Source organism: Schistocerca americana, chromosome 1 (genome assembly GCF_021461395.2).
Source record: "Schistocerca americana isolate TAMUIC-IGC-003095 chromosome 1, iqSchAmer2.1, whole genome shotgun sequence".
NCBI lineage: Eukaryota > Metazoa > Arthropoda > Insecta > Orthoptera > Acrididae > Schistocerca > Schistocerca americana.
This window is the reverse complement of record NC_060119.1, coordinates 1,074,593,007-1,074,607,618: the sequence shown is the minus strand read 5'-3', so window position 1 is coordinate 1,074,607,618 and position 14,612 is coordinate 1,074,593,007. Positions and strand designations below refer to the sequence as shown.

Here is a 14,612-nt window from a genome sequence, read left to right as displayed (position 1 = left end):
ACCCTCCGTTCCTCTAGAGACTTGTGGTACACGGCTGTTAGAAGGGGGGCAAGTTCTTTCGCGTACTCTGTGTAGAATCGAATTGGTATCCCGTCAGGTCCAGTGGACTTTCCTCTATTGAGTGATTCCAGTTGCTTTTCTATTCCTTGGACACTTATTTCGATGTCAGCCATTTTTTCGTTTGTGCGAGGATTTAGAGAAGGAACTGCAGTGCGGTCTTCCTCTGTGAAACAGCTTTGGAAAAAGGTGTTTAGTATTTCAGCTTTACGCGTGTCATCCTCTGTTTCAATGCCATCATCATCCCGTAGTGTCTGGATATGCTGTTTTGAGCCACTTACTGATTTAACGTAAGACCAGAACTTCCTAGGATTTTCTGTCAAGTCGGTACATAGAATTTTACTTTCGAATTCAATGAACGCTTCACGCATAGCCCTCCTTACGCTAACTTTGACATCGTTTAGCTTCTGTTTGTCTGAGAGGTTTTGGCTGCGTTTAAACTTGGAGTGGAGCTCTCTTTGCTTTCGCAGTAGTTTCCTAACTTTGCTGTTGTACCAAGGTGGGTTTTTCCCGTCCCTCACAGTTTTACTCGGCACGTACCTGTCTAAAACGCATTTTACGATTGCCTTGAACTTTTTCCATAAACACTCAACATTGTCAGTGTCGGAACAGAAATTTTCGTTTTGATCTGTTAGGTAGTCTGAAATCTGCCTTCTATTACTCTTGCTAAACAGATAAACCTTCCTCCCTTTTTTTATATTCCTATTAACTTCCATATTCAGGGATGCTGCAACGGCCTTATGATCACTGATTCCCTGTTCTGTACATACAGAGTCGAAAAGTTCGGGTCTGTTTGTTATCAGTAGGTCCAAGATGTTATCTCCACGAGTCGGTTCTCTGTTTAATTGCTCGAGGTAATTTTCGGATAGTGCACTCAGTATAATGTCACTCGATGCTCTGTCCCTACCACCCGTCCTAAACATCTGAGTGTCCCAGTCTATATCTGGTAAATTGAAATCTCCACCTAAGACTATAACATGCTGAGAAAATTTATGTGAAATGTATTCCAAATTTTCTCTCAGTTGTTCTGCCACTAATGCTGCTGAGTCGGGAGGTCGGTAAAAGGAGCCAATTATTAACCTAGTTCGGTTGTTTAGTGTAACCTCCACCCATAATAATTCACAGGAACTATCCACTTCTACTTCACTACAGGATAAACTACTACTAACAGCGACGAACACTCCACCACCGGTTGCATGCAATCTATCTTTTCTAAACACCGTCTGTACCTTTGTAAAAATTTTGGCAGAATTTATCTCTGGCTTAAGCCAGCTTTCTGTACTTATAACGAACTTTCATACTCAGCCCCTCATTTCTTCTCTCTCTCTCTCTCTCTCTCTCTCTCTCTCTCTCTCTCTCTCTCTTTATTGTTATTACTATAAATATAGGCAGTAGGCTGTGGCATAAAAGGTCTGTGTCCACTAGCAAGTAACTTCTGCATGCACTTGCTGCAAGTACTCAGAGAAGCGTTTGCACTACAGTTGAGTTGTGAAACAGATAAGCATTCCAGCATTATTACTATTACTGAAGAAAAATTGTGATGAAAAACAAAGTCAGAAAAAGGAAATGTTTGGGTGAAGATTTGGAAACCACTGAATGAACTTCACTCAGATTAAAAGCTTTCTGAGAATGTTTTATGCAAGCTCTGAACGTCTTCTGTCCATAGTACAATCAAATATTCAAGAACAGGGTACAAATGTGCAGCAAGCTATAGCACCAAGAGATCGTCTTCTAATTACTCTTTGATTTCTGCAAATGTATTTATTACTTTTACACTAACATTACAAATTCAGTGAAATTTTAATACATCTGCACTGGTATTCTACTTGCCCTTCTGGTGAAACAAAGTAATCAATAAATCCATTTCACACTTCCTTGACTTACTATGGCCAGTTGTAAATTTTAAGGCTTCCATGGCACACCTTTATGCCTTTCTCCTCGTCAACACTGATATTTCTACACTGCTATTGAATCCACAGAAGTTCTGAAAGTTTGAGAAAAACTTCTAGCAACTGGCAAGTTGCAAGGTGCAAGAAACGGTTCCCAATAACCTGTGGAAGCTCCTTCTGGAACTTGATGAAACGTTGGGAAGTTGGTTTGCTGGGGATGTGTCCAAGTCGAAGAACTTACAGAAGTAGCTTCTAGTAGCTTCTGGAAGTGACTTGAAGAAGTTTACTTGCTAGTGGACACACACCTTAAGAACTTGTGACTCGTACGATTTGAAAATGTTTTGTAATTTCTTCTTATCTTTAATTTTATTTTCACCATTCACATTCACCAACAATAATGGTACTCTTTGTTTGAAAGTTCCTTACAATATTTCATGAAATAAATAACCTTAAATATATACTTCAGTTCTAAACATAAGTTTGGTTTTCGCACCTCTGCAGCATCTTTTAATAACCCACACCATTGAAAAAGAATTACATTCTTGCACAGCAGACATACAGTGACCAACATCTACACATTTCTTAAAACTGCATTTTACTGTAACAGTATTTCCCTCGAATAAGATAAAGACTATGTGATTTATCGATTAGCCAAATAATCAATAAACAAGCCTGGTTACATTCTTTTGAGAAAAAATAAAAATGTTACTTTGTATCTCTTACCTTCTGATTTGGGAGTTATTTGTTTCAAAAGATACAACTGGCGCTGCTTATCTGAAATATTAAGAAAAATGAACTAATAATGATTATGATAATGATGATAATAATAATAATAATAATAATAATAATAATAATAATAATAATGTGTTCACTGGCCTGGCAAAAATTTTGTAAAACATTCATCTGAGTGCACATTTATTTAATTTTATGAGAACATACGTTATTGTGGGCACTGTCCATAAAGTTAAAAATTCTTCAATCACAGTATTGTCACTGAACAGCCAGTCAATCATGAACTTTTACAGCAATACATGTAAGAAGTGTCTTTTTCTAAATGTGTGAAATTCTGACAGTGCATCACAGTGTGAAGCCAGTTTCCAGAGGAAAGCCTCAGCAAGAATGATAAAACACTGGATCTAAAGATTCTGGAAAGAATGACACAGTGCCAAATCCCAAATACTGTTATTTAAAAATTCTTAAGTACAATTTCCAAAGGTGAGAGAAAGAATCACACATAGACAAAATATAAAATACTCTCAATAGTTCAGGGATAAATTGAGCCAAATTTTGTTAGATTAGTGAAGTCAATAGGAATACTGAAGGATCCAAAAAACCAAGTCTCAAGACACCTGCATCTACCAGGTACTACGGAACTCTGAATCGTGTGTCTAAAAATTCACAAACAGAAAAAGAATCGCAACACCAAGAAGGAGCTGTGTGACAAACAAAAATTGTTAGGCATGTTTCTACATCTGAAAGATTATACCTATTCAAATTTCTCACCAGTCACATAAGAGAGACGCTAGTAGCACTACTATGAGGATGCAAATAGGCTAATGCTTTATCAGTCATGAGCGATAATTACCTTTAAGATTGGACATGGTGAATTGATGTTAGCCAAGAATGCCTTTAAGGCAGCAAAGACACCATTATTAACACCTCATGGAATTTTAACAAGGTCATGTCACAGGTTTATGAGAAGCTGGATGTTCCTTCTGCGACAGCGCACAAAGACTCGGTATGAATGTGACCACTGTACATGTTGTTGGCAGCAGTGGTCACAAGAATGTATGGTCGTAAGGAGACCGGGCTGCAAACGGCCAAGTGGCACTAGCGAGAGGGAAGACTCATGTATGGCATAGGGCTCTGGGGCACTGCAGTGAATCTGTGACAGCAATTTGAGCAGCAGTTGGCATCACAGTGATGCAATGAATTGTTACAAATCAGTTACTTCGAGAACAGCTACAAGTCAGAAATCCTGTAGTGTGCATTCCACTGACCCCGAGCCACCACTATTTGCAACTTCTGTGCAGTCCAGTGAGAGTTCACCAGAGGGCAGGGTGGGGGTCTGTTGTGTTTTCTAATGCAAGCTGGTTCCACCTCAGTGCCAGTGATGTCCTTGTGTTGCATAGGAGGAAGCCAGGTGAGGACCTGCGCCCAATCTGTCTATGTGCTGGATACGTTGAATCTACACCTGGAGTTGTAGTCTGGGGTGTGATTTTGTATGACAGAAGGAGCACTCTCTTGGTTATCCCATGCACCCCGACTGTAAAACTGTATGTCAGTCTGGTCATTTGACCTGCTGTGTTGCCATTCACGAACAGCACGAGGTGGGGAAGGGCAGGCCATTGTGATTCTTCGCTCAATATGTGTTCTGACATGTTCCACATCCTGGAGGACCTCCTCACTATGAATAAATTGGAATGAAAGTAAATCTAATCTAAACTAAATCTAATCTTGACAGTTCAGTTATTCCATGTTGATTCCCATTTGGAAGTTCGGTAAATATATCCTACGGGTCGGTAGTGGTAACTACAACCCATAGGTAATTTAAGGAAGCATCCCTGTTTCACATAAATGATGCTCTTTTTCTTCTGCACATCATAATGTTCTATTTTCATTTTTTTATGCTTCATAAGGCCGCTTCAGTGTCATGTTTACTCTAACTAAAATGAACACAGAAATGAAACTGCATAAAACTAAAGTAATGTTTACTGTTTACGTAAATATGTAATTCTTTGGTTTTTTTTCAATTTCATAAGTGATGATACCAAGAAGAGAGAGATGCGTAAGATGCCATCTCTGACTCCACCCAGAGCAACAAAAGTAATGGGCGTGACACCTTGTGGAATACACGTCAATTATACCAAGCTGTGGATTCCAAAGAATAATCCAACTGTGAAACATAGCAGAAAAAAACACCAAAGAATTAATATTGAGAAAAAAAAGGAATATACAAAACGAACTTAAGCTTCAATATCTGAAAAGTACGTTAATTAAAAGGTAAGTTGACAACAACAGGCACTGTTATTTTAATGAAAGTTTACAACCAGCCTAGCTCATAGCAGTAAAGCTATCTCCCAAGTTAAAATTTTCTACCAGCAAAACCAAATTTACAATGCAAATTCAAACAGATGCATTATTTTCAGGCCCTCTGAGGTTTACACAAAGAAGTTCGCATAATAGGGAAAGTCACGTTTACGATTTAACATTCACAAACAGCAATGTACCAAGTAGTGTTATTGCTGCCAGGTGGCTCAAAATTCTCATTTGCATGCACACCAAAAATATCTGAATTATTCTTCTTTTGTGGCCTCATTGCGCAACTTCACTCAGTCATTTTCTGGTCATCTTCTTCAGTAGGTTTTCTTTCGGAATTGCCCAATATCTTTCATTCTTTATGATCTTTTTCGTCCTTCCTCATCTGTGAGATTCTTCTGTTTTATGACTCTGATACCTTAACCAGGCTTGGTGTCTATCTACCACTGTTCTACCACATACATCGTTCTCTCTGAATTGTAATAATTCCATCTGGCCTTTAATAAATTTATACTGTATTACATATGAAGACTACGAAAACGAGAACACAAAATAAATAATTGCCAGCACTGGGATTCTTGTGTGTGTCCTTGTTAATTCTGTAGGTAACACTGGTGTGCTAGCAGTGTTTTGCTATAGGCTTACATCAGTTCATTGTACGAGGGTTGCCCAGAAAGTAATGCACCACATTATTTTTCCTTTAATGAGAAATACACACATGAAAGAATGGTGCTTTATTACACACCATATTTTTCCATATAATCTCCATCCCGTTCTGTGGCCTTCCTCCTGTGCAAAACAAAACCATGTATGCCCTGTTGGGACCAATCCTTGTCCTGATGGCAGAGCCAGTGCTTCACTGTGTAAATCACCATTGCTTTCTGATGACCTCACCCTCGGTGCCCAGCTACTAACTGTACTTTTGTCAACAGCAGAAGCTCCACAGACTTTGCACAAGCGTTTGTGAATATTCCCCACAGTTTCTTTCTCTGCAGTGAGAAATTCAACAACAGAACATTGCTAGTAACATACATCACCTAAAGACACCATTTTGAAACTGCACTGCAGCAACACAATCTGCCAGAAGTGATGGAAACTTGGCGCTCACTCAGAGACTTCAAATAACACATATGTACCATTTTGCATTCATAGCATTGTTTTCAGCTGAGGAAACAAAAGCGGTGCATTGCATTCTGGGCAAGCCTTATAATAATTCTGCAGAGCTTAGCCATTACCACGTGTAGCGTTGTTGTTAGACAAAAAGAGATTGCCCATAGCCTGATAATAGCTGGTAGCTAACAACAGGAATTAGTGAATGGAGGATTATCACAATATTCCTTTTGCATTTTAGATTTACATATACATTCCTTAATACAGAGCTATTGGCTGAGATGGGAGCAAAGTACTTGGTAGCACTACATGTGAATGAGAGAGAGAGAGAGAGAGAGAGAGAGAGAGAGAGAGAGAGAGAGAGAGTGGGGGGGGGGGGGGTGAGGGGGGAGAGTTGTTTATCATGAACAACCTGGATTTTAGTTTATGGAGCTTCTTATAGATAACTAGATGGTTTTCACTGAATGCAAAGATCTTGCATCATTTCACATTAAGATTAGTGACACATACTTAGAAATAGTGTTGCAAATGTAAGGAACAGCAATATGCAAGGACATGAATTGAAACACTTGGGTAGGTTAAACTGTCAGTAAAATAAAGAGCAGGTTTCAGTTTATCGGTAAATTTAAAATTATTTATGAATACACTGCTCGCACATCATGCAGACCAGTTTATGATGGAAAGTACTTAATCCAAATGAGTAAATATTACTCAGCATTACTTACAAATAGGTTCAAATGCATACAGGGTGCTGTAGTATGCGGAGTTGGAAAGATCTGCACAGGGTAGACTAGCATGAAGTGGTGCATCAAACCCATCTCCATACAGAAGACCACAACATTATATTAAATCCATTCATGTTGGTCCACTTTTGCATACTAAGTTAAAACAGGGTTTATATTACAACTTTGTGACATCAATTAAATCAACACAAATTGGCAATGTATTGTATCATTACCTTTGGGTTTATTATCTTTTGTTATGTACCAACAGGGCACACATAGTTTGCATGTGGGCATGAAAAAGTGTATAATTTGGTGGCATTACATCAAATGCGATATTTGGTGGCTGGTTAGTAGTATGTGTGGTATTGGAATTTTCGTGTCAACAGTCTTGCTTACCACAAGACAGGGTATTTGAGCACACTGTGAGAAATGTAATGAAGATGGGAACAATATTGAATCCAAAATAATACCATACTTCTTTCTGATGGCACAAGTCAGTGAAGATTCTGGAAGAATTCTGAAATGTCTGCAAATGGAAATAAAAACCAAACTGTGTTATCAAACTAACTTACATCTTACATCTCATCTTAATGCAAGTGAATTATTTCAAAGTGAAGTTGGTCTGCTAAGAAAAACGATATTCTAGTAGGAGCACAACAGTTTTATCATACAAATGCTTAATGAAACAAGGATATCACTCTGAAGTGCAAGAAATTTCTTGATGTGAATCCAAAGCAGCTGCAAACAGATACCAATAAAAGAAAAATTGAATGATTTGATCAACCTCGTCTCGAATCATTCCAGCAATGAGTGAAAGAAATTAGATGATTGACAAGCGTACAAAAAGTTATTTCCAGAACAGTCAAATAGAGCTACTGAAACAAAACAGCAGTTATTGTGAAATAAAGCAATCAGACACATTATCAGCTGAGATAAGTGTTACTGTGATCAAAATGATACCTAAAAGAAATACCTCCATGATCGGAATTTACTTTCTCACTTGAGGAAAATTAACTTCACTGTATAATTCCTTATCTTGTATCTCTAGTAGTTTTCCAGATGGGGTGAGAGGGGAGGGGGGAGGGGGGAGGGAGAGAGGGAGTGGGAGAGGGAGGGAGGGAGAGGGGTAAAGAGTAGATAGTGTTTAGCTTTGGGAACCACAGACACATTGTAATGTCAGTCAAAGAATTCCACAACTTAGACTTAATAATGTGCAATACTTCAGTAACATTTGCAGTACACATTATTTTTTTGCTACTGGTTTATTAGTAGGAAAAGGCATAAGCTTTGTCAGAACACAAGTAGTCAGTAATCTATCAGACCATATTAAATTCTTATGAATAATGTGTTGGAAATTGAATTGAGCAAGTGTCTGTTGAATTTTTCTATTCCGCTGGAGAGTATCTTCGTAGAACTTCTGAAACTTAATATTTTATTTTATTCTGTGAGGAATATAGGTACTGCACTTGAATAAAATGTACATCCCTGACATCTTCAGCATACTTCTGAGAGCCTTCTACCTTCAACTGAATACAGCTAATGAAATTTAACCAAAGAGGCCATTTCGTAAAAATTCTCCATCAAAACTAGTAAAGCCCAAAGTAAATGCATCAATTTTATGTTCATTTATATATATCAGAAAAGTGTTCTGAAAGAAGACAATGGGATAACTACTACTGGAAGTTATTTGGTCTTCTGATTACATCCAAAATATGTGAGCTTGTTTTTCACCTTTCCACTAATTGGAAAAAAAAGAAAAATGTTATTGAATTTTGCCATTTTTCAACAAAAATTCCTTATAATAAGATGCAATAGTACAGTACCCTGTTAGCTACAATTGTATACCACTTTTAATTTATAGAATATGGCTGCATTAAAAATGGTTTCTTCCTTTTAATAATAACCACACATTTGTGCAGACAAAGAATTTGTACTTGATTTCTTTATACTGTACATCCACATTAAAAAATTCAGAACACTTATACTCACCAAGAACAATAGTAGATCTGTTGTGCTCAGTTACTTCTGGCAATGGCACATCTGCATCACTGTAACCTTCATTTTTCCACTTGCAACGAGTAACATGTTTGGACATTCTTTCATTTGGTACCCTGTGTTGGCTACTTATTGGGCAAGTCGCCATACTACTTGAAATGTCCTGGAAAGTGTCAGTAAACAAACTGTCATGGTATTCAATTCATCCTTTCCCAAACTAGAGTGTAACACATACAACAAGGCACAAAATAAAAACTGCTGATATGGTGCAGTTTCAAAGTTGCTTTCTGTAGTTACTGCAAACAGCAGAATCACTAAACATTACCCTCAAAACAGTTTTAATCTCAGTTAGAGGATCATTCATAAATGGATTTATTCTCATTTACTTTCATAGTTCTTAAAATACACAACTCTGCATAGTATTAAGGAGGCACAGAAAAGTTATTTTCTGCTACGCACCTCTGCAGTCTCAAATGTGTTTTATCTATTTTATAAGGTGACACAAATGTGAGGGCATATAACTGCCTTTGCTCAGTGCTTATTTGTTTGTTAGTGTAGGTATGCCAGTATGCCTATTCTACAGGGTGGAGAAAAACTGTGTCACGAAATTTTAACCCTGGATAGCTGATGTCAGTAGCAACCAGAATTACTAATGTTGTGTGGGTCGACAATGCACAATTTTTAAACTATAGAAACTAGGCGCCACGCGCTCCAAATAGACATGGGGTTGCCCTGTTGCTGTTCGTCAGTTGATGAGCAGCGTTATGGTTGTCGGTTCACACATACAAACGTCCCCCCCCCCCCCTCACTGCTGCAACGTGATATGCACATGTGTTGAATAGGTCTTGCTGTTTGTCTCCACCTCACGTCAGAGGTATTCACACGTAAGCTTCACTTCGGAGCACACACACGTCACCTGCAATTTAGTCATACAGTAAGCATGGCAGCACAGCATCTGTTTGAAGAAGAACAAGATATGGTTTTTGTTTATGGACTAACCGACGGTAATGCGCAGGAAGCTTGACGGTTGAATGAGGAACAGTACCCAGCAAGATGCCACACACACCCATAAACGCTCATAGCAATTCACCGGCGGCTTGGGGAAACAGGCTCATTAGCAGGATATCATGGTGAAGCTGGAAGACCCTGAACACAACAGGATGCTACACTTGAAGAAACTGTTCTCGAGTGCTTCGAGGAAGCACCTACGAGAAGTACTCAAGTGTTTGGACACGACATGGGGGTCACTATCAGTTAGTCTGGGTGGTCTTGAGGGATGACAGCCAGCATCCATTTAGTTTTCACCGTGTCCAAGACCTAAATCCTGTGGCGGACAATGAATACAGGCTAGGGTTTCTGCGATGTGTTGCACGAGATCCTCACTTCGCACCATTGTGTTTTTTACTGATGAGTGCATCTCCCACCGGGACGGCCTTTACAACACTCAAAACGTTCATTACTGGGCAAGGGGAAATCCTCATGTCACACATGTCCACAGACACCAGGTACGGTTTTCTTTGAACATTTAGGCAGGCATTAAGGGTGACCATCTGATTGGGCTGGTCCATCTACCTCCTCAACTTACCGGGGCAAATTAGGTTCACTTTTTGCAAGAAACTCTACCCGGCCTGCTAGAAGATGTTCCCCTGGACATTTGGCTACGCATGTGGTTGCAGCATGATGGGGCACTCGCACATAACAGCCATGTTGCGTGCGGATATTAAATGAACTCTTCAACGACTGGGTAATTGGGAGAGGTGCTCGTATGACATGGCCCCCACGATCACCAGACCTCATGCCGCCGGACATTTTCCTGTGGGGATTCTTCAAGGTTCTAGTTCACACATCCAGACACGAACCACCAAGAAACAAAGAGGAATTAATGGATAGCATTCAGCATGCCAGCAATCACATCAGGGTAATGACAGGAATCTTTGAAAGAATTTGGCAAAACAAAATTCGACGTTAACAAGCTTGTGTCGTGTCAGAGTGTCGCTAGTTAGAGCACCTGCTTTAAGCAAACAATGTCCTAGCTACAAAAAAGGCCCTTTTCAGGGCCAACACAATTTGTAAAAGGCTTTCTGTATGCAAACTAACGGCTGTTGACAGGTTGATTCCCTGTATGTCTTATCATGAAACTACAATGGATGTGTTGGGACCCCATCAGGATTCGCCCCCCGGGTGGAAGACCGGCACATTACCACCGAGCGTGCAGGTCACCTTGGATACATCACAAACTCCAGCAGGCAAAGCATTCACGGTCATGCATTGTCCAGAGCATCCGGCAAACAGGGCAATTCCATGGCCAATCGGAGCGTATGGCACCAAGTTTCTGTAGTTTAAAAATTGTGTGTTGTCGACCTACATGACATTAGTAATTTTGGTTCCTACTAGCATAAGCTATCCAGGGTGAAAATTTTGTGACACTAAGTTTCTCCACCATGTATTAGACAATGAACTATTACAACCCCTCTACACACACACACACACACACACACACACACACACACACACACACACACACACACAGAGAGGGAACAGAACACAACACTGGCCCTCTTTTGCGTCTACGTGATTTTTTTGGAATGTTGGCTGTAGTGACAGACTGGCGTAAGTTAGGTTGAAAGGCGACAATTTGGTTGTAAGTTGGCAAAGCAAATAAATGTGAATACAATATCTTAGTTGCAGTAACATAATAATTTGTGGTGCAATCTTAAGTCTAGGTTAGGTAAAAGATTACAGTCTGTGAGTTGGTAAAAGGGTATCACAGGTGTCAATTATATATCAAACACATTAGCCTGTTATAACTTACCTCTATGTGCCACACTGTAAATTCCTGCATTTAGTTCGATTTACACCCCATCTTTAAACCAATGGCTCATATTGGTTGGAAAACGTATGAAATGTTAATAGAATACTAGAAAACTTTCAAGTGGATTACAAATAATGGAAAAAGGAAAGGTAAGCAATCACTGTACAATTGAGATATTGAGCAGTGGACAGGCACACGAACAAGACTGAAATTGTCACTAAGCATGAATGTGCATTCCTATCCTGCAACTCTGTGATCCTCTCATGTGCCTGTAACTGCTTATCTATTCAGTGAGTTTACTCTTTTCATTATTTAAAGGTGTGGAATGTCAAGAATGGAAATGAGCTGGAGTGCGACAGTGGACCCGTCCTGAAATTTTGGTTGTGATAAGAGTGTGATCTGTTCCTTAGCCAGAAGTCTATGTCAGGTTGGAAGGTGATAACTGAGTGTGGGCTAGCGAAGCTAAAGAATGCAAATATATGTTGTGATAATACACTGATCCCCACTTTATCACATTTAAAGTGCTTTGTCAATTTTATGGCAACTTTTTCATAAAAACTGAAACACGGTAAATTCATAAGACATATAGTGTCTGTTACATAATGGGAACATGTGCATATGTATTTGTATGTCAGCTTGTCAAAGTATTTCTTCTGAAAGTTGGCAAATTTTTTGTTCCCTTTTGTGTGTGCCTCTCAACAACTCCAAGCTTCTGTTATACAGCGAGTGATCTCCTTTAGTACTAAATTTTATACGTTCTGCCAGAACTTTCCCCACTATATAAGTGCACACAGGCATTCTTAGCTACTGTAACCAGGCGTAATGAATATAAAACAGTTTATGATACTTGAGTACGCAAATATCATTACAATACTATAGAGCAGAAGTACTCAAATACTACATAGTGAAATATTTATTGATTGGTTCTCCTAAGAATTTTATCACTGTAGTAAAGGACTGGGTGATAAAAAGGTCATTTCATGGTTAGATGTGTGACATTTTGACAAAAATACATTTGCAAAAAGCATCATGGATAGCACAACTTACCTGCTAAAATTTTTAATTGCTTACATTTTACTAGCCTGTATCTTAAGTAATTCACGCAAGAACTTTGAACAAGTTAAGGCAAACACAGATAATGTAAACAAAATTGAAATTTTTCTTGCATTGTGATGAATGGAACCACTTCTTTTCCAGAAAGTAGAAATGTTATTACAACTGGTACATCAATTTTTCACACCCCCATCAACCATGGAACTAGCCGTAGTTGGAGAGGCTTGTGTGCCTCAGCAATGCAGACAGCCATACCATAGGTGCAACCACAACAGAGGGGTATCTGTTGAGAGGTCAGACAAATGTGTGGTTCCTGAGGAGGGGCAGCAGCCCTTTCAGTAACAGCAGGGGGCAACAGTCTGGATAATTGACTGATCTGGCCTTGTAACATTAATAAAAATGGACTTGCTGTGCTGGTACTGCGAATGGCTGAAAGCAAGGGGAAAGTAGAGCCCTAACTATTCCCGAGGGCATGCAGCTTTACTGTATGATGATGGCGTCCTCTTGGGTAAAATATTCCGGAGGTAAAATAGTTCCCCATTCGGACCTCCGGGCGGGGACTACTCAGGGCAACGTCATTTTCAGGCGAAACAAAATTGGAGTTCTATGGATCGGAGTATGGAATGTCAGATCCCTTAATCAGGCATGTAGGTTAGAAAATCTAAAAAGGGAAATGGATAGGTTAAAGCTATATATAGTGCGAATTAGTGAAGTTCGGTGGCAGGAGGAACAAGACTTCTGGCCAGGTGAATACAGGATTATAAATACAAAATCAAATAAGGGTAATGCAGGAGTAGGTTTAGTAATGAATAAAAAAATAGGAGTGCAGCTAAGCTACTACGAAAAGCATAGTGAATGCATTATTGTAGCCAAGATAGAAACGAAGCCCATGCCTACCACAGTAGTAGTTAAATGCCAACTAGCTCTGCAGATGATGAAGAGATTCATGAATGATGGAATAAAAGAAATTATTCAGATAGTTAAGGGAGATGAAAATTTAGTAGTCATGGGGGAACGGAATGTGATTGTAGGAAAAGGAAGAGAAGGAAAAGTAGTAGGTGAATACAGACAGGAGGGTAAGGAATGAAAGAGGAAGCCGTGTGGTAGAATTTTGCACAGAGCATCACTTAATTGTAGCTAACACTTGGTTTAAGAATCATGAAAGAATGTTGCATACGTGGATGAGACCTGGATACACTGGAAGGTTTCAGATGGATTATATAATGGTAAGAAAGGGATTTAGAAACCAGGTTTTAAATTGTAAGGCATTTCCAAGGGCAGATGTGGACTCTAACCACAATCTATTGGTTATAATTTGTAAATTAAAATCAAAGAACCTGCGAAAAAGGCGGGAATTTAAGGAGATGGGACGTGGATAAACTGAAAGAACCAGAGGTTGTAGAGAGTTTCAGAGGGAGGATTAGGGAATGATTGACAAGAACAGGGGAAGGAAATACAGTAGAAGAAGAAGGGTATCTTTGAGAGATGAAATAGTGAAGGTAGCAGATGATAAAGTAGGTAAAAAGACCATTGCTAGTAGAAATCTTTGGGTTACAGAACAGATATTGAATTTAATTGATGAAAGGAGAAGATATAAAAATGCAGTAAATGAAGCTGGCAAAAAGGAAAACAAACGTCTCAAAAATGAGATCAACAGGAAGTGCAAAATGGCTAAGCAGGGATGGCTAGAGGACAAATGTAAGGATGTGGAGGCCTATATCAGTAGGGGTACGATAGATACTGCCTACAGGAAAATTAAAGAGGCCTTTGGAGAAATGAGAACCAATTGTATGAATATCAAGAGTTCAGATGGAAAACTAGTTCTAAGCAAAGAAAGAAAAGCAGAAAGATGGAAGGATAGAGAGCGTCTATACAAGGGTGATGTACTTGAGGGCAATATTATGGAAATGGAAGAGGACATAGGTGAAGATG

General features: G+C 39.2%; 1 protein-coding gene across 1 annotated transcript in view; it reads right to left on the bottom strand.

The window, feature by feature from the left end:
• LOC124617417 (U11/U12 small nuclear ribonucleoprotein 48 kDa protein-like) overlaps positions 1–14,612 on the bottom strand; it is a 75,555-nt gene that overhangs the window by 53,564 nt on the left and 7,379 nt on the right. The window contains exons 2-3 of the mRNA XM_047145262.1: positions 8,810–8,978; positions 2,670–2,720 (exon numbers count right to left, since the gene is read on the bottom strand). Coding sequence (XP_047001218.1) covers positions 2,670–2,720; positions 8,810–8,978 — 220 coding nt within the window. The remainder of the gene's footprint in view (positions 1–2,669; positions 2,721–8,809; positions 8,979–14,612) is intronic.